General features: G+C 32.6%; 1 protein-coding gene and 1 non-coding gene across 2 annotated transcripts in view; both read left to right on the top strand.

Moving 5' to 3' along the window:
- Pcdh11x (protocadherin 11 X-linked) overlaps positions 1-12858 on the top strand; it is a 39155-nt gene extending 26297 nt beyond the window's left edge. The window contains exons 2-3 of the mRNA XM_059251491.1: positions 4168-6663; positions 12844-12858. Coding sequence (XP_059107474.1) covers positions 4168-6663; positions 12844-12858 — 2511 coding nt within the window. The remainder of the gene's footprint in view (positions 1-4167; positions 6664-12843) is intronic.
- A 1490-nt stretch (positions 12859-14348) lies between these two features.
- LOC131900261 (U6 spliceosomal RNA) lies at positions 14349-14454 on the top strand. The gene has a single exon (XR_009376178.1). It is a non-coding gene; the product is annotated as a U6 spliceosomal RNA (small nuclear RNA).
- The last annotated feature ends 6769 nt before the right edge of the window (positions 14455-21223 follow it).

The following is a 21223-nucleotide window of genomic DNA, read 5'->3' on the forward strand; positions in this document are numbered from 1 at the left end:
AAGTGAAGAATAGACAAAAAGCAAAAGGAATGAAGAGGAATCCAATGAATAAATTTGTTAAATTTGTCGTCAAGCAACAATAATGATTCCAGTATCAGCATTGTGTAGTTGTTAATACATAAAAACCTTCAATCTGAAGATATATTGTCAATAATATGTTTATTGGTTTAATAGAGTAAGCAGTGGTACATAGCCATAAAAAGACAGAACTTAAAAAAAATTCAAAACTTTTTAAAAATATCTATTCACTTCCAAAAGGAAATTACAAATCTTTAAAAGAAATGTGCAGTGAAAGAATTTCTTTGTAATGACACTAAAAAATGTTGAGTAATATCAATAAAAAGTGAATATTTTGTTCATAATAAGCTTTGCTAAATGCAGGTAATGAAATGATTATATAGGATATCATAAGCACTGTGTTACTTTACCCAAATTTGCACTATTACTATGAATATTTTAGCTCAAATTCATTTTGAAAAGTAGGGATTTGTTTTCTTACACATTATTCTGTTTCCTTAACTCTAAACATAATGTAAGAAGGACTTTGTGGCTTCAGAATTATTGACATATATGTGACTAACAACTCAAGCTATTTTGTTTAAAATCCAATTTGCTGTATTTCCCTTCACAGTGCTATAAATGAATGGTGAAAGAAAGACTCTAGAAATAGTGCATAGAATATAAATGGCAATGTGCTATCGAATATAGATAAGCAATAGTTATTATTATCTCTAATAGTCTGACAACTTATACAGCAAACGACAATTATAGTGGAATAAAAGCAATTTCATTATAGTATCCTCCATTTTAAATGAGAATGTTAAGTATATTTCCCTACTGTTTTCTGAAATAGCCATTTCACTATAGTTTATCTATTTCAAACTGTTCTGTAACCTAAAATCATTCCTTCTACCCAAAGATGTACCTGTATATGTAAGGAGAAAAAAAACCCACAACTTTTAAAATCACTTTTTTTAAAAATAAATCTTGCAGTAGTAAAAGCTGAGGAGGGAATTTTTAGTCTTGCCACCACCTTTTCTTGATCTACAGAGTAAATGCCTTTATTTAATCAGTTTTAGAATCCAATCGCTTTGGAACTATTTTTAGTACTTACTGGCACTGTATGCATTTTCTGGGCAACTGTACCAGATTTATGATACTGAAAGTGCTGGGTTATTTATTACCTTCCAATAAGCAATGAAGTGGTGTTATGCACATGCATGTCAAAAATATTATAGTTTACCACAGTGGTTGGGCTACTTCTTTCCCAGAACAGTAGGCAAAATTTGGTGTTGACATCTATTACTTTTCAAAAGCAAAAGTATGTCTCTTGGGAGTTTCAGTTCAGCATCAACTTTTAGTTCTTTGATCCTATATGATTCTGCATAGAATTAGAGACTCACTCAAGTTTATCATTTTATTTATTTTAGCATGGTTTTTGTCTGTCGGTCTGACATGTATTAACAACTCCAAAGGTCATTTTTTAATCAAATAAGGAATATCACTCATTGATTAAATAAAGCCTTTTGTACTAAGGAGTTTTTTTTTAAGTCTATAAAATAAACGTTCTTGACCTCAATTAGAGAACTAGCAATTGTATGTACTTGAAATCAATGTAATTTATGGTATCAAAGTCTAAAAAGTCATATTAATTATTTCATTTAATGTCATTTTCTCTAAGTTTTACATATTGCTTGGACATATATTTGTTTAACAGATATACACTTTAATATTTCATAAGTAATGCCCTAGCCACAAATTACAAATATTTGTCATAATTTCAACACAAATGTTTATAAAATGTTTTATAACTTTATTAGTTATTAACACTTTTGCATTCATTATACCCTTATCAGAAAATCAAAATTATTTCAGAGAATAATGCTCTATATAATTTTAATAATGTAAAATGCAAAAATATATAAGTATAAACATAATGAATATTCTTTTGTCTACATTGATGAGAACCAAGGGCTGCTAGCTCTTCTCCTGTCTTTGAAAATAAAATCAATATTTTGATCTTACACATTTATAACTGAAACACTTAATGTGCATGTTATATCCTTACATGTTGTACATATAAACAATGAATTGTTTTTTTTTTATTTTACTCTATGCTTGCATGTGTTAGTATATTAAAGGCTTAAATAATTAAATAAATGACTTAGTGATTCACTCACATGACATTTAAACATGAAGGTAGGAAGTCATATATAGACACTTAAATATTTGAGGAAAGGTATGTTTTCAGTAGATTTTATTTTTGTAAAGAAAACTATTTTAGAGGCTGGAGTGATGGCTCATCAGTTAAGAGTGATAAATTAGAGTGTGCAAGTTCATTTCCCAGCAACCATGTCTGCTAACTCCATCTTCAGATGTATCTGAAGATTCTTGCCTCCATGACTACATACTAACACACAGATACACATACACATAATTTAAAAATACGAACAATCTAAAAATAAAAGGTTACATTTTTGAATCATATAGTTTGATGATGTAAGTATGCTGTCTGCATGATCCACCACAATAGCTATTAACCACATGGAGCTGTTGAAATTCCAAAACGATTTAAAATGTTTGCACAAAAAATTAACTGATTTTAAGTTGTTTCTAATTTTAATGAATTAAAATTTAAATTTAAATGCTCCATTAATATTGAAAATTTACTCATTAAGAAAAAAACAGGAGAGCAATAGCCATGATATCCATCAACTAATATATTTATTTTATCATCCTGAACATTACAAAAAACATGTCTTATGATTGTTATAATATCATTTAAAATAAATAAATGACAGTAAGTATGTTCTTGGAAATTTAACTTCATTTAATCTTTATGAAAAAGCAACCCAACTCAAATTTTAGATAGACTAAAATCTAAATATATATGCAGAAAATGCATAAATATACAAGCTTAGTAATTAAAATTTTAATAGTTTGACCAGTGTATATTTAAGTTCTAAGTTGAAAAGTTGCATTTGAAGTGCATTAATTTTGGAATATTTATTTCTTTGAAACAGCATTATATTTATTAAAAATTCAGTAAGTGTATTATTTTGCTGATATCAATACCATTTTTTTGTTTGTTTGTTTGAGGCAGGGTTTCTCTGTGTAGCCTTGGAGCCCATCCTGGAACTTGCTCTGTAGACTAGGCTGACCTCAAACTCACAGAGATCTGCCTGCCTCTGCCTCCAGAGTGCTGGGATTGAAGGTGTGCATGACCACTGCCTGGCCTCAATACCATTTTTAAATACTTTGAAAGTCATTGATTATTATTCACGTCATACATTAATTATTAATGTATGTTAATTATTTTTACTTACCACCATATGTCCCATACTCAGAAAAATTCCATGACCATTTTAGGGAATCACTATTGATATGCCTACAATTAATAGAATAGAATTGAGAATGGAGAAATTTTATAACTTGCAATTTTGAAGCATTGAGAATTTAAGCCTTTCTAAAATTCTATTTGAATATCATCACAAAAAGTTATTTACTAATTACCATGTGTCCCTAATTTTATCTTTGTTAATTGTAATAACCATTATAATTATTAATATATCACATTCTTATAAAACATTTTTATTAAAATGTGCCTGATAAATAATAAATTTCATTTTGCTAATTTCACACTGTATATAAATTAAACATGAAAAACATTTTCTTTCCTATGAAAAGAGACATCAATAAAATGTAAATGGGATGCTTATTTTCATTTCATTTATTTTAAAATGTTGCATTAATTGTCTTATTTAAATGTGTGACTTAAAAACAAGACAGTTAATAATAGCTCCATTATCATGTGAAACTTCAGGGACAATCCTTGTGAAAATTCTGTACCTTTCCTTTGGAAATGTAAATAATTTATGTAATAAATGACATTTACTATTAAAAGACATCTTGTATTGAATATATTAATTTTTTTTACATTGTTTGTGTTCATAATGTTAACTGTAGGCCAAGTTGAAACTCAGAACTATAATTTTCTGCTATTTTTTTCAGAGAGTATCCTACTTTCCTATGGATCTTAGAAATTGGAAATCATTCTTATTACATGATTTAGCATACATTTAATTATAATTTATAAATTATAATTTACAATCATGTGATATTGTATATTAATAAAATTTAAATTATGTATCATTTCATGTTTTCCAGGGTCAAAGTACTTTCGGTCTTGATATCATTGAAACACCAGAAGGAGACAAGATGCCACAGCTGATTGTTCAAAAGGAGTTAGACAGAGAAGAGAAGGATACTTATGTGATGAAAGTAAAAGTTGAAGATGGTGGTTTTCCTCAAAGATCCAGTACAGCAATTTTGCAAGTAAGTGTTGCTGATACAAATGACAACCACCCAGTCTTTGTAGAAAAGGAAATTGAAGTCAGTATACCAGAAAATGCTCCTATAGGTTCTTCAGTGACACAGCTCCACGCCACAGATGCTGACATCGGTGAAAATGCCAGAATTCATTTTTATTTCAGCAATTTAGTCTCCAACATTGCTAAGAGACTGTTCCACCTTAATACCACCACTGGACTTATCACTGTCAAAGAACCACTGGATAGGGAAGAATCACCAAGCCACAAGTTACTGGTTTTGGCAACTGATGGTGGATCAAAACCAGCAAGTGCAATGGTGCTGGTAAATGTTACAGATATCAATGATAACATCCCGTCAATTGACATAAGATACATCGTAAATCCAACCAATGGCACTGTGCTTCTTTCAGAGAATGCTCCGCTTAACACAAAAATTGCTCTCATAACTGTGATGGATAAGGATTCTGAACATAATGGTAGGGTGACATGCTTCACAGATCATGAAGTTCCTTTCAGATTACGTCCAGTATTCAGTAATCAATTCCTCTTGGAAACTGCTGCATTTCTTGACTTTGAATCTACAAGAGAATATGTCATCAAATTACTTGCTGCTGATGCTGGCAAACCTCCTTTGAATCAGTCATCCATGCTCCTGATCAAAGTAAAAGATGAAAATGACAATGCTCCAGTTTTCACCCAGTCTTTCATAAGCCTTTCTGTTCCAGAGAATAACTCTCCTGGTGCACAGTTGACAAAAATCAGTGCAACAGATGCAGACAGTGGACGCAATGCTGAAATTAACTACCTGTTAGGTTTTGATGCACCACCTGAATTTGACCTGGATAGCCGTACAGGCATCCTGACTGCAGTGAAGAAACTAGATAGAGAAAAACAGGAAAAATATTACTTTACTGTCCTGGCACAGGACAATGGAATTCCACCCTTAATGTCCAATGCCACTGTCTTTGTGACTGTTCTTGATCAGAATGATAACAGCCCAATTTTCACTCACAATGAGTACAACTTCTATGTCCCTGAGAACCTTCCAAAGCATGGCACAGTAGGGCTAATCACTGTGACTGATCCTGATTATGGAGAGAATTCTGCAGTTACTCTCTCCATCTTGGATGTGAATAATCAATTCACTATTGATCCACAGACTGGTGTCATCCGGCCAAATATTTCATTTGACAGAGAAAAACAAGAATCCTACACTTTCTATGTAATGGCTGAGGATGGTGGTAGGGTATCACGTTCTACAACTGCTAAAGTAACCATAAATGTAGTTGATGTCAATGATAACAAACCAATTTTTATTGACCCTCCTTCCAATTACTCCTTTGAATGGGTTTTACCATCCACCACACCCGGCACAGTCATCTTCAAGGTTGTTGCAATTGATGATGATATTGGCATGAATGCTGAGCTTCGTTACAGCATTGTTGGAGGAAACACAAAAGGACTGTTTGCGATTGAACAAATATCAGGCAACATTACACTGAAAGAGAAATGTGTTTTTTCAGATCTTGGTTTACACAGAGTAATAGTCAAAGCTAATGATTTAGGACAACCTGATTCTCTCTTCAATGTTGTAAATGTCAATCTGTTTGTGAACGAGTCAGTGCCCAATGCTACACTGATTTATGAACTGGTGCGCAAAAGCATCGACTCACCTGCAACTCAAAATACTGAAACAACTAATTCATCCTCGCCAACAACTGACTACGTCAAGATTGTGGTTGCCATTGTTGCTGGCACCATAACTGTCGTCCTAGTGATTTTCATCACTGCTGTAGTAAGATGTCGCCAATCACCACACCTTAAGGCTTCTCAGAAAAACAAACAAAATTCTGAGTGGGTTACTCCAAACCCAGAAAACAGGCAAATGATTATGATGAAGAAGAAGAAGAAGAAAAAGAAGAAGAATGCCCCCAAGAACCTGCTGCTTAATTTTGTTACTATTGAAGAAGCAAAACCGGATGATGGCGACAATGATAGAAACAGTGTCACACTAGACCTTCCCATTGAGCTGGAAGAGCAAACCATGGGCAAATACAACTGGGGCACTACACCTACTACATTCAAGCCTGACAGCCCTGATTTGGCTAGACACTACAAATCTGCCTCTCCTCAGCCTGCATTCCAGATCCAGCCTGAAACGCCCCTGAACTCAAAGCACCACATCATTCAGGAACTGCCTCTTGACAATACTTTCGTAGGCTGTGATTCCATCTCCAAGTGCTCTTCCAGCAGTTCTGATCCCTACAGTGTTTCTGAGTGCAGCTACACAGTGACAACCTTCAAGACACCTGTGACTGTACATGCCAGACCGGTAGGTAATCCAAGTTCCTAAGTAATCTTTCTAACTTATTATTTTCATTCTTTTCACTTGACATAGAATTATAAAGACCATTGATTTCTAGGAAATATCAAAACAATCATATTACACACAATATTCAAATAGTAATGTGAATCTGTTTAAATTTGGTAGACAAAAATGAATGCTAAATTAGGAAGGTTTAGTACAGATAATAAGGGTAATTTTGTCTGTAGGTGGCAGTGTAATGCTTCTTGCTAGAGTGCATACTACAAAAATTGCATAATAAAGATTACAGCACTACCCTCTTTACCATCTTATTCATGAGAATCAGAAAATCCTGGACTTCTTGCCCCATAGAAAAGCTTTTTCAAATGTGATAAGCAGCTCTCAATCCAAATGGTTTTGTGAATCCTAGCTTCATGTGGGCAAATATGTAGATGCCCAAGGTATTTCAGTGATACTAATATATCCACTTCCTCTTCCCTTTGACATCATGCCACCAACTCCCAACAATGAAGAGTGTCATATTCATAATAGGAATTGAAGACTCTGTTGACTCATCAAACTTTCGTTCACATGGTAAAGCTTTGAAACAGGTTAAGAAAGTGGAAGCATGCTCATTCTCATCTTCCAGCCAGAGAATGAGATAGGCAAGCATCTTTAATTTAGATTACCAGTTAAATATTTGTATATTTCAAGATCCTTCAGGAAACATTCTGAGAAGATAATGACTTTTGGAAAATTGAATATGTTTGCTTTGCCTAATGGGCACAAAGGGAAATAAGAGCATATTAAGAACCAAGAAATCTCTGCACAATAATCTAAAGTCCAATACATTTCTGAAAACAAGAGTTTATACACTGCTTTTAAAATTAGTATTCAAAAGAGAAATAGGCACAAATTTATCGAGAAATTCATGAGTAAATTAAATGGTTTAAGTAAGTTATATCCTTAATAAAGTTAAGTGGTGGAATTTATCTACAATTTTTTTCTCTAAAAGTCATGATACTGTGATTTTATTGTTTCAACTGGGTAACACAGTACGTTAGTAAGCTCATTTGCAATTAATAAACATTTTTTAACTTATTCAGACTTAAGATAATGGTTACAAAATCAAAAATATATTCTTTTTCATTGAAAGTTACAAATACTAAAAGAAACCTACCAGATTCAAGAAAACAGTGCATATAATTGATCATAATTTGAGGAACAGTTTGAATATGAAAGATCATTGGAGATACATGCAATTAAAAAGTAGAATTATACTAATATTTTTCTCTTAATAATACCCTGAAGGTAAGGTATTAATTCCACAGTAGGTCTATTTTTATTGCAATTGACCCACCATTGCATGATGCTACAAAGATAAGAGAACTCTACTCATTGTGTAGGATTCCTGTTATGCTTTGAATGAAGTTAGAGTGGTTTTTACAGTTTGTATGAATTCCGTGATTCTTCACCTCAATGACAAATGTATTAGATGGCTAATATCTTCAAAGTGTGCTTTTCTTTATATTTAACCATTCAAATGAGAACTCCAGTTTTCTGGTTATTATCACTATTATTCTTTTTACTAGTATTATTTCCTCATAAGAATATCTATTATTAGTAGTACTTTAATACTATTTATTTTTCTACAGACAATTTTTCCTGAGCTAAATTTCTCACTTGCTTAGAAAAATGTATACTGAGTGTTTGTGAACTACATTTGCAATTCATAACTTTTAATGCCTTGGCCCAAAAAATTGGTAAAGCAAATATTGTTCATAACTACTTTTAGGAGCATAGAAAATTTTGCATACAGAAATTTTAGTTGAGTATATAAATATACAATGACACAAATAAAATGGAAAATGATGTATTTTGTAGATATTCTTATATTCTAGTTTTACTATTTGATAATTTCTAAAATGAATATAATTTAAAATGCTTTTTTATAATGATATTTTTCATAATACATCTAAGTGATACATATCCTAATCATAAGACAAATGCCTTAGTGATTTAGGCAAAAAAATAAGAAGTGCCACTGAAAATGAATTATTGATTGTTATTAATATTTTACTAACAGAATGGTCTATCTTAGAATCAAATAACCATTGTGATTCTTTGCACAACTTAAAAAAATAAATCAACTGTGTATTTTATGTTAGTAGTCACAATTATTTTTTTTCTTAATGAATATCTTCTTCATATGACTTGGATAATTGCAGCAATCTAACTTAGACCATTAAACTTATCTGAACAGTTACATTTTGTTCTACCTTTGCAATGCTTATTGCACTTTTTGCATACTCTTTAATATAGAACCAATGTAGAAGTGCCTTATATTCACTGGTACTGAAGAAAGATAACAAGATAAGTAAGCACAGAAAAATGAGCTTATGTAAACATTCACATACAGTCAGTATTAAGAAAGACCAAATAAAGTTAGGAAGGGGCAAATGTGTTAGGCTCTAAATTTAAAAAAAAAAAACAAACATTGTTGCTTGAGAAAATTCTGACAAAAATGGCTTAAAATATTTCTGCCAGAAGAAGGCAGAAACATTGCAATTTATGTTACATACAGTGAGTAATATATCTCAAAAAGCGGGCTTAGGTCAGTATTTGCACTTAGCTGATTTGTCAACCATTTAGAAATAAGCATGAGGATAAAAAAGGAGTTCTAGCAGAAATTTTACATTTTAAAAATGAAAGTATACACTTTATTTAGCTTTATTCTGATTCTGGTGTTTGAAAAAATTTGGAACATTGGCTATATATGATTAACCTATTGAATAGAATATCTTATATCTGAGAAATATTTTGCTCTTGTTTGTCATCAATTTCCATTTGGATTATGGAAGGAATTTTTTTACATACTGTAGTAGAAATGTAGAACTTGAAATTGAAGAGGGAAAATTTCTATAGACTCTCTTCTATTAACATCATTAACCAGTTTATATTGTCATTTTGGTATGATCATAGAAAAATGTAGGAATAAACAGTTATTTTAGAATAAGCTTTGTTAATTTTTACATAAAAAATTCATTTGATAAGCACAGTCTTGATTAATACAGCTCTCTTCTTCAAATAATACAGTGAAATCAATAAATATTAACAATAAAGAGGTGAACAAAAATAAAGGTACCATTTTCAGGGTCTTCTATACACCATTCCTTGTCTTTTTATTTTTTATTATACATTTTTTGAGATATGTTCTTTCTGTGTAGTATAGCCATGGCTGTCCTGAAACTTCATTTGCACTACTCCCTCACACCTAATGTTCCATGAAACTCTGTGATTTGAATTAAGACACTCTCAAACCTTAAACTTTTTCAGATAAAATAAAGTGTATAAAACAGTGAGGGACAGGTGAGATGTTTCAGTGGATTAAGTGCCTATGGAGCAAATGTAAGGACTCAAGTTTAGAATCCAGATATGAACGAAATTCTACATCGCCACTTGCTTGTTATCATAGAACTGGGATAGTGGATGGAGACAGGCAGATCCCCAAAACTCTTTGGCCAATCAGTTTAGCCAAACTGATGAGCTTCAGGTTCATTGGCATATGCTATTTCACCAAATAAAAATGGAGAACAATAGAGGAAAGATACCTGATGTCACCATCCAGCTTCCACATGAACACCCACAAACATGCATGTGTACCCTCAAACACAGGTGCAAATATCCATACTGGTAATATGTGTAAAACATACACGTGTAGAATAGTGGAATGTTTGGATAGCTATCATTCATAAACAGATGCATGCTATAGATAAGACATTAGACTAAACCTGAGATAAGATTGCCAATCACTGTTGAATTCAGTGACATTGATTTTGTGCATCAGTATCTTAGCATGTCAATTATAGCCACATAGCATGACTGACAATGAAAGTTCTACAACACAATCATCTAATTTTGATAACATGTTATTTTTCTTGCCCTAGACTGATTCCAGAATATCAACTATTGAAATCTACAGTGAGATATAATTTTCTAGGAATAACAAAATCTATTCCTTTCCCCAAATATTTCAATGATTTGTGATTACAAAATTTGGCCAAAATCATTAACTTTGTAATTTGCATTTCTTTACAAAGTCAAGTCAAACAAAAAAAGACCTTACAAATTAAGTACCACATAAACATGAGCTTTAATTAGCTGTAAATTGGAAGCATAAATTTAAAGATAAATTGAAATTTCTGGAAGAAGAAATGCATTGCTATAGTGGATTTTCAATATTGCCTTTGCTTGCTTGCTCTGGATGTTAATAACTGTGATGTAATGCAATGCCATCTTTGTGTACATACTGGTGGGTGTATATCATTTGTGTAATATAGAATTTCTTGTCCTGTGATCACTGAAGACTTTAAACATCATCTCTTGGAGTTTGGAATTGAAAGTGAACTATTCATCCAAGAAATCCTCTGAAAGGTATCCATGGTAAGAAAAAAAAATTAAGGCAAATCAAATCAAAACTACAACAACAAAAAATAAAAGTAATCTGTAGACCAACATATCAAAAACATGTATTATCATTGTCACTGAGAAAACTACTATTCTTATCTCTGGCTTTTAAAGATTTGTATGATGTAAAATAATTTCGTATATTTTTTGAGTTGATTGTAGTCATATTTTCCAGTAATTTAATTATTAAAAGTATTTTTGCAGTTAATATGATTCATCATACATCCATTTAAAGTGAAGGAAATTCTATGAAGATTGTAAAATTTTTTGTACTCCCTATTTTGATGTTTCTGTTATTAAGAAACATAATTCCATCCATATGGGAATAGAAACAAAGTTTCAGAGATCATATTTCTCAATGATTGTATCTGAATTTTGAAAATCTCTAGGAAAAATTTGTGACACTAGACTATCATTTGAATGGGTTTATTTTATTTATCTGGCATTTAATTATTGAATATACACCATTGCTCTGAGTAATTGGCCTTTAAAAATTTGTCTCTTTTCACAGTGCTCTTTTGATTAGCTATTATTTTACAGAAATAATTGAATGCCTCAGATGTTGTATACCCTATTTTTATTTGAGAAAGAATGACAGAACATGTTTTTATTACATGTTCTTCAAGGTCCTTTTGAGTTACTAACACTACTAATAGAATTAGAACAAAAATTCAAAATCCCACATTAAATCTTGGTATAAAATAATAGTATAAAGGACCCTATAGCATATAACATATGTTTTTAAATTTTTTCTTTCAAATTCTAAATTGTTTATTTACCTGGAAGGATGTGAGTATGTGACTATTATTCTTACATATGTACATTAAAATTAGTGTGTTATATGACATATTTCTTTTGTGATGATATTTAGAAGAGGTTAGTGCTCTACTTAGGGTTTCAGGTTAATACGGTTCTAAGATATTTAATATTTAGTTAGTAATTTAAATTCTGATAATACTAAATTCATTGAATACATATTGTATATAGTTGTTTGAAATTTGTATAGTTGATTATAATGATGGTAAGCACAATGATTTGATTAGTAGTTTAAAATGTTGTGTTCATTATAATACTATATCTACTTATAAATACTATATCTACTTATAAAGTGTTCTCTTTTTTCTACACAGTCTGAGAATTAAAGGGAAATATCTTATATTTGTTATATTTTATTGAGCCTTTTATGACTTTAATAATACTATTTCTTAATTATTATTTTCTATAAAAGAAAGGAGAACTGTCTTAAGATAGTCAATGAATGTCTCTTTAAAGGATTTCTCAATGGCTTTTTAGTATTGTCATTGTACATGATTAAAACAGAGACTTTATTTTTAAAGCCATGACTATCTCTTAGAACCTTGCTTCCTTGAGAAAAGAATTTCTAAATGGCTTTCTTTCTAGCTCTTTGTGTTAAAAAAGTTTACTCATGTAAATTATAGATGGATGATATTTACTATACATGAAAACAGACTTATTTTGACTACTAACAATCCTTCATCTATCAGTTCTTTGTGCTTGAGGGAATTTTCACATTTGAGAAGAAAATGGAAAGCACTAACAGTAGTTTTTCTACTTTTTTCTTAACAAGTAGATTTGCTATTACTTTTAACTTATCTGTTATTATTAATACATCTTTGCTTTACAAGCTCTAAGTTTACTTCGAACTCCTTTTATTGGGATTAATACTACTGGTATATTTTCAGTGAATTTTTTTTGATGGTGTCTGTGTTCTCATTTTAGGTATTAGCAAGATAATGATAGAAAGACTGTAAATATTAAAGACTAATTGTCATAAGCAAAATAATTTTTAACTGACTGTATAAATCATAGGTAGATTAATTGATAACTTGAAATATGAAATATTCTCTGCACTATTAACACTCCAAGAAAGACAGAGGCAGGCAGATCTCTGTGAGTTCAAGGCCAGCCTGGTCTACCTACAGAGTAGGTTCCAGGATAGGCTCCAAAGCTACACAGAGAAATCCTGTCGCAAAATAACCAAAAATAAAATAAAATAAAACAAAATAAAATAAAATAAAAGTAAATACTCTAAGAACTATTTTGATTAAAATCCATGTTGCATAAATCAAAACTAAAATTTAAATTTGTTTATTTTTTAAAGTAAGGTATTCAAGCTATTATATTTCTAAAATTATCTTTATGTTCCATATTGAAATATATAACTTACAAAATCATGTCAGTTTCCATTATTTATGTTTCTATTTTTCCTGGTAGCTACCCTGACAACCTCGCATATAAAAGTGGATGCATTTTCTAGAAATCTTTTAAATTTAGATTTATTCAACTACTGTTTTGAACAATATTTACTAATATTATAATTTCAACACAGAATACTCCTGCCACATCTTCTATTTAGACATTCCTTCTCAAGTCCCATTAGACATTCCCACTCAAGTCCCATTAGACATTCCCACTCATTCCCTTTAGACATTCCCACTCAAGTCCCATTAGATATTCCCACTCAAGTCAGATTTCCATTAGACATTCCCACTCAAGTCACATTCCCATTAGACATTCCCACTCAAGTCACATTCCCATTAAACATTCTCACTCAAATCCAAGTCACATTAGACATCACCCCCATCAATTCCCATTAGACATTCCCACTCATGTCACATTCCCATTAGACTTCCCCCATCAATTCCCATTAGACATTCCCACTCAAGTCCCATTAGACATTGCCACTCAAGTCACATTCCCATTAGACATTCTCACTCATGCCCAAGTCACATTAGACATTCCCTCTCATGTCATATTCCCATTAGACATTCCCAGTCATGTCACATTTTATAAACACTTCTGATAGGTTTCCCTGTGTAATAGATCTGTCCTAGTTTTCACCAAGTTGAGTCTCATATTAAATACTGTTTAGTTTCAAACATATTCAAAGGTGCTGTAATAACAAAGTTCTACAAAATTCATGTTATTTAAAAGAACTATTGTGCAATTTTTCACAAACTATGGGCAGCTGCATATGACATCTGTGATTCAATATAGTATTTATAATTAGTAGTGAGTTTTTAAATGCTAGCCATAGGTTTTTAATTTTATTTTCCATGTAATACATATTTGTTTTAGAGAAGTGTAGAGTTTAGATATGAATAATTTTATTTGTCTTTATTTAAAACTATATCAGGAAGTTTATTACAGCTTACTTGGTATTTTAGATTGAAAGTTCAATAAGTTTGGGAAGCAGTCATTTTACAGGTATAAAATTATTCTCTGTGCAACTTTGGCAGCACATATACTAAAATTAGAATGATACAGAAAAGATTAGCATGGCCCTGGTGTGAGGATAACACATAAAAAATTATTTTAGTTAATATTATGAACTTTACATAGATGGTTTTTCCACATAATAAAGATTTCCTTATTTATACTTATAAGTGTATGATCAAACTGAGTAGTTGATAGTGTAATATACAATCATGATAAGTCATGGGAATGTCTAATGTGACTCCTCCATGAAACTAATCATCCTTCAGTAGAAATACCAAGTCTTGAAGAAAAAACCTTTTTCAGTTAAAAAGAAAACCATACAAATTTCTTGAAAAAGTTCCCTTAGTGTGCACAACCAAATTACTTATTTCCAACAGATCTCATAACACTGTTTCAACTTTTCTATGTTCTAGATATTGTCAATTAGAATTGTTTTAGCTCTCCATTTGTAAATGCCTCATTATTTTTGATGATATGTACATTAACAGCTCCCATCCAAGTAAGACTGATACTTACTTTGTGACATAAAACAATTACATTGTATTAACTCTTATGTAGTCAAACTGACTTAGTAATGAAAATAAAACCCTTAAATGGATTATTAGAAATAGTTGCAATGTTCCCACTTATTATGGATACTTTTATTATTCACTAATTTTTATCTAAAATGGTAATCTTTTTGAGATATGGTTGACTTTTAAAAACAATATATGCTTTTCGCCATAAGACCACAAAAATGGATTGCAAAATATTTTTTAGTAATTTCTCAATTGGAGAGTAGTTTAGATTCTACTGTTCTTACTCCACAGTGGTAACTAAAAAAAAAAAAAAACCTGTCAATTGACACAAGTTATAAGTTTTAAAACTTTGGTTGATCCCAGTCTGCGGGGGAGGTGGGAATAGGGGGTGGGCTGGGGGGAAGGTGAGGGGGGCGGGAGGGGGGAGAACAAGGGAATCCGTGGCTGATATGTAGAACTGAACTGTATTGCAAAATAAAAAAAAAAAACTTCATGAAACAAAATTAAACGTATTTATTGTTTCTTTTATTATCTGCCTGATATGTCCTTAATTACAAAATCAATAAAGGGATTATTTCAATATTATGTTAAAATTGAAGAGAATTGATCATAAATTCCTTTACCTTGAGGTAATAAGAAAAATCATCAGCTCTTACGTCAAGTAAACAGAAATGTTTGCTTATATTCAAGGCTGAAATAAAACCCCAAAATGGAATGACAATGCGTATTGAATTACTGGAAATTGTGACGTTCAAATATAATAATTACATTTACTTTAGAGATTTATTTATTTGAGAGTGTTTTGAATTCCCAGTTGGCATCATGGCTGCATGTATATGCTAGCCAAGGAGAACTGAAGACAAAATACAATATTCAGTACACAATGAGGTATTTTTCTCAACATCACAAATTTTTTTAAATTTATAAACACATGAAGTTTATATACAGGAAAACAAACATATAGTAATATGATTTTACAGATGAAAAAACTTGTTTAGCATGCTACATAAACTTATCATTGTTTGACTTTAGAGGAATTGGTGATATTTAAAACCAAAATTTCATATGGTGCCACAACTCGACTAAACATGTAAAATTTAGTGTTTCATAAGATCAAAATATTTATTTTAAAACACAGAAAAAATAAAGGTGATGAAAAGCATATGATTAAGTCTTCCTACATTTGAAAACTGATAGATATACATCAATCTTATGTTTAGTAATTGATATACCTGCCTGTGTGTCCAGAGGAAATATCATTTTATTTTGATGCTTAAGTAGTTCTAGTATACTAGGATTAAACTAGCTTAGTATATGTATAAGCACTTATCTGTGTATGCATGTTTATTTTTTTAAGTTTCTAGGAGAAAAAATGACATAAATTCAGATTTAAGGCAACTCTTCAAAGACAATGCATATACATTCAGAACATTAGTGTCTTTCTAGATTGTTGTCCCTTACTTCCAAAATATGATCATCCCATTTCATTCACAGCATCCCATTTATCATTCTATGTTTCAAAAACACTCCTATGATATTCAGTACTTTCTGAATATGTGTTCATGTTTATTTTTCCTTTCATCTAAGTTACTAGAATTTGAAATAACCACAGTACTTATCTCTATGAAGTTTTCCTCTTTAATTAAACATTAAACACTCAATAATAATAAAGTAGTATGAATAAAGTTATATTTTGATACCTAAATATTGAGGTTCCAATTCTCTTATGCAAAACATAGCTAAATTCACCTTTGCTAATGTCCAAATTCTGCTCAATTTAATGATTAAAATCCAAGTAATTTTTAACATTATTACTGTTATTTATATTAACCACAATTTTAATGCAGTGTAAACAAGAATATAGTAGTTCTCTGTACAATATTAGATTAGCACATTCATATGTCTATAGTATTAATGTTTTTTCCTTTCATTTTTCCTTATTAAGACATTTTCTATTCACTCCACATACTATCCACAGATCCCTCCTCCCTCCTCCCACCCCCCAGCCCTCTTTCCCAAGCTTCCCCACATCCCCCAAATCAAGGTCTCCCATGGGAAGTCAGCAGAGCCCAGCACACTGAGCCTAGGCAAGTCCAAGCCTCTTCCCACTGCACCAAGGCTATGCAAGGTGTCATATCACAGGCACCAGGTTCCAGAAGCCTGCCCATAGACCAGGGACAGATCCTGATCCCCCTGCCTGGTGCCCCCCAAACAGTTCGAGCCTATTAACTGTCTTCTCTATCCAGAGGGCCTACTCCAGACCCATGGGGCCTCCACAGCCACCAGTCCACAGTTTATGGGCTTCCACTAGTGTGGCCAGTCATCTCTGTACGTCCTCCAATCATGATCTCGACATCCCTCACCTGCAGTATGTCATCTCTCTCTCATCAATTGGGTTCCTGGAGCTCAGCCTGGTGCTTGGCCATGGATCTATGTATCTGCCTCCATCAGTCAGTGGACAAAGGCTCTATGATGACAGCGGGGTTATTTGTTAGGCTGTCCACTAGAGTAGACCAGTCCAGGCACCCTCTGGACCATTGCCAGCAAACCACGGTGGTGTCAACCTTGTGGATTCCTGGGAGCCTCCCCAGCACCCTGCCTCTTCCAATTCCTGTGGTGTCCTCATCTATCATGGTATCTTCCTCCCTGCCCTCCCACTCTGTCCCTGTTCCAGCTTGACCCTCCCATTTCCCTATGTTCTCATCCCCCATTCCTCGCCCTCTGCCACTCCCCCACACACAGTCCACTCATATAGATCTCATCCACTTCTCCTTCACAGGGTCAGCCATGTGTCCCTCCTAGGGTCTTTCCCTCTTAGCTAGCCTCTCTGGAGTTGTGGGTTGCAGTCTAGCTATCCCTTCCCTCACATTTAGTATCCACTTATGAGTGAGTATATACTATATTTGTCCTTCTGAGTCTGGGTTACCTCACTCAAGATGATATTTTCTAGTTCCATCCATTTGCCTGCAAATTTCATGATATCATTGTTTTTTACTGCTGAGTAGTACTCCATTGTGTATATGTGCCACATTTTCTTTATCCATGCTTCAGAGAGGGGAAGCTAGGTTGTTTCCAGGTTCTGGCTATTACAGATAATGCTGATATGAACATAGTTGAGCACACGTCTTTTGGTAAGATTGAGCATTCCTTGGGTATATGCCCAAGAGTGGTATAACTGGGTCTTGAGGAAGACTTATTCCCAAGTTTCTGAGAAACCACCATACTTATTTCCAGAGTGGTTGTACAAGTTTGCATTCTCACCAACAGTGGAGGAGTGTTCTCCTTGCTCCACATCCTCTCCAACGTAAGCTGTCCTCAGTGTTGTGTTTTGTTTTTTTTGTTTTTTTTGTTTTTTTTTTTTTTTGTTTTTCGAGACAGAGTTTCTCTGTGTAGCTTTGCGCTTTTTCCTGGGACTCACTTGGTAGCCCAGGCTGGCCTCGAACTCACAGAGATCCGCCTGGCTCTGCCTCCCAAGTGCTGGGATTAAAGGCATGTGCCACCACCGCCCGGCTGTGTTTTTGATCTTAGCCATTCCGACAGGTGTAAGATGGTATCTCAGAGTTGTTTTGATTTGCATTTCCCTGATGACTAAGGATGTTGAGCAATTCCTTAAATACCTTTCAGCCATATGAGATTCTTCTGTTGAGAATTCTCTGTTAAGCTCTGTAGCCCATTTTTTAATTGGATTGTTCAGTATTTTGAAGCCTAGCTTTTTGAGTTCTTTATATATTTTGATGATCAGCCCTACTGTCAGAAGTGGGGTTGGTGAAGATCTTTTCACATTCTGTAGGCTGTCATTTGGTCTTATTGACCGTGTCCTTTGCTCTACAAAAACTTCTCAATTTTAGGAGGTCCCATTTATTAATTGTTGCTCTCAGTGTCTGTGCTACTGGTGTTATATTTAGGAAGTGGTCTCCTTTGCCAATTCGTTCCAGACTACTTCCTACTTTCTCTTCTATCAAGTTCAGTGTAACTGGATTTATGTTGATGTCTTTGATCCACTTGGACTTGAGTTTTGTGCATAGCAACAGATATGGATCTATTTGCAGTCTTCTGCATGTTGACATCCAGTTATGCCAGCACCATTTGTTGAAGATGCTTTCTATTTTTCCATGGTACAGTTTTGGCTTCTTTGTTGAAAATCATATGTGCATAGGTGTGTGGATTAATGTCAGGGTCTTCAATTTGATTCCATTGGTCCACATGTCTGTTTTTATGCCAGTACCAAGCTGTTTTTATTACTATAGCTCTATAGTAGAGCTTGAGGTCAGGGATCATGATGCCTCTAGAGGGTACTTTATTATACAGGATTCTTTTAGCTATCTTAGGTTTTTTGTTTTTCCATATAAAGTTAAGTATTGTTCTTTCCAAGTCTGTGAAGAATTTTGTTGGGATTTTGATAGGGATTGCATTGAATCTGTATATTGCATTTGGTAAGATTGCCATTTTTACTATGTTGATTCTACCTATCCATGAGCATGGGAGATCTTTCCATTTTCTGCTGTCTTCTTCAATTTCTTTCTTCAGAGACTTAAATTTCTTATCCCCCAGGTCTTTCACTTCCTTAGAGTTACCCTAAGATATTTTATATTATTTGTGGCTATTTTAAAGGGTGATGTTTCTTTGATTTCTTTCTCAGCCCCCTTTTCATTTGTATATAGGAGGGCTACTGACTTTTTTTAGTTTGTACTTTATAATAGTGCTTTTATAAAGACTAAACAGGTTTCTATGAATATATTAAATGAGTATGATAGAAGTTGCTTTACCTGTAATACTTTTAGATACTAACACTTCATTGTATTTGATGCAATTTCAGTAGCTAAACTGTCTGTAATCTTTACTGAATGAAATATCTATAAATAAATTTTTTTCGGCATTGCAATAACTCATCTTCTGATATTTTTTGAAGCACCTGTTGCATGCAAGAGCTAATTGTTTTTATTAACATCACTATGAATTTTAAAATACTTTTAACCTAATAATTTCTACATTCTTTATGATATGACTCATTTTCTGTGATGAGTTAATTGGAACTTTATGCATCAACATCCTTGTTTATCAGCAATGTGAGGTAATTGATCTTTTCCACTTAATTTAAAACAATAATATTGACAGTATTAATTTGTATTTATTATAAATTTATTTTTACTTTATTTATTATTTTATTTATATTCCTTTCTTTTTTCTTTTTTCTTTTCTTTCTCTCTCTCTCTCTTTTTCTTTTTTTAGTTTTTTTGAGACAGGGCTTCTCTATGTAGTTTTGTTCCCTACCCTGGATCTCGCTCTCTAAACCAAGCTGGCCTCAAACTCACAGAGTTCTCCCTGGCTCTGACTCCCAAGTAATGAGATTAAAGGTGTGGGCCTCCACCTGGATTTATTTATATTCTTTTGAACTCTTTGTTTGATAAAACATGCCTAATAATTGAGTTTACCATGATTAAACCTAAAAGAGGGATGTATTTCTCAAATATTTACTGAAAGACAATGTGATACATGTTGATCTTAGTGAAGGATAGATCCTAGAAGACATGAATATAGCACAATGGCTTCTGTTGTTGTGAAGTATCCTCTGGTGTAGCCTAAGTTGTTTAACTGCAAGTACTTTAAAAAAAAAGTAACAAAACAAGACAAAGCAATAATATTTTGTTTCCATTGAAGAAATATACCAGAATAGAATATGATTAAAAAACCCACAAAACAATTTTTACAAAATGCAAAACCAGGTTTTACTACAATAATTTAGAGAGAGAGAGAGAGAAAGAGAGAGAGAGAGAGAGAGAGAGAGAGAGAGAGAGAGAGAGAGAGAGAGTTATGTTTGTATAGTGAATTGCCTTGCAGTGTGAATCCTGAACACCCAATGACAATCCCAATTTAAGAAGCAACATATGGGAGGCAATAGTTACTTCTCCTCAGTCACATGCAAGTAATAATTAAACCCTTTAGGTCGTATCTCTAAAATCCATTCACATTTGTCCCTTTATCACTTTCTTTTTCTAATTTTCTTCACAAGTTACTCATTCTAAAACAGCACATGTTACTTGCTACTTTTTATTTGTTGAATTTCTAATGTCCACTAACACTCTTTCTGTATCAGAAATCCCATAAAATTAAGTCTATGATAGACAGTTTTATCTTTCTCTTACATGAAGAATAAAGATTAAGTCACTGCTTTTCAAAGAATTTTGTAGTCTTAACTATGTCTACATGGGTATACAATTTCCAACCACCTAATGTATCATAAAGTATTGACCCCACTATTTCATTTCCCTAATAATGCCATCAACTTTGATGACCTTATAAATTTGTATAGTTCTCAATAATTTCTTTGTGAACTTATTTAGGTTAAGACAATTCTGCTGGGC

This window comes from Peromyscus eremicus, chromosome X (genome assembly GCF_949786415.1).
Source record: "Peromyscus eremicus chromosome X, PerEre_H2_v1, whole genome shotgun sequence".
In the NCBI taxonomy this organism is placed as follows: domain Eukaryota; kingdom Metazoa; phylum Chordata; class Mammalia; order Rodentia; family Cricetidae; genus Peromyscus; species Peromyscus eremicus.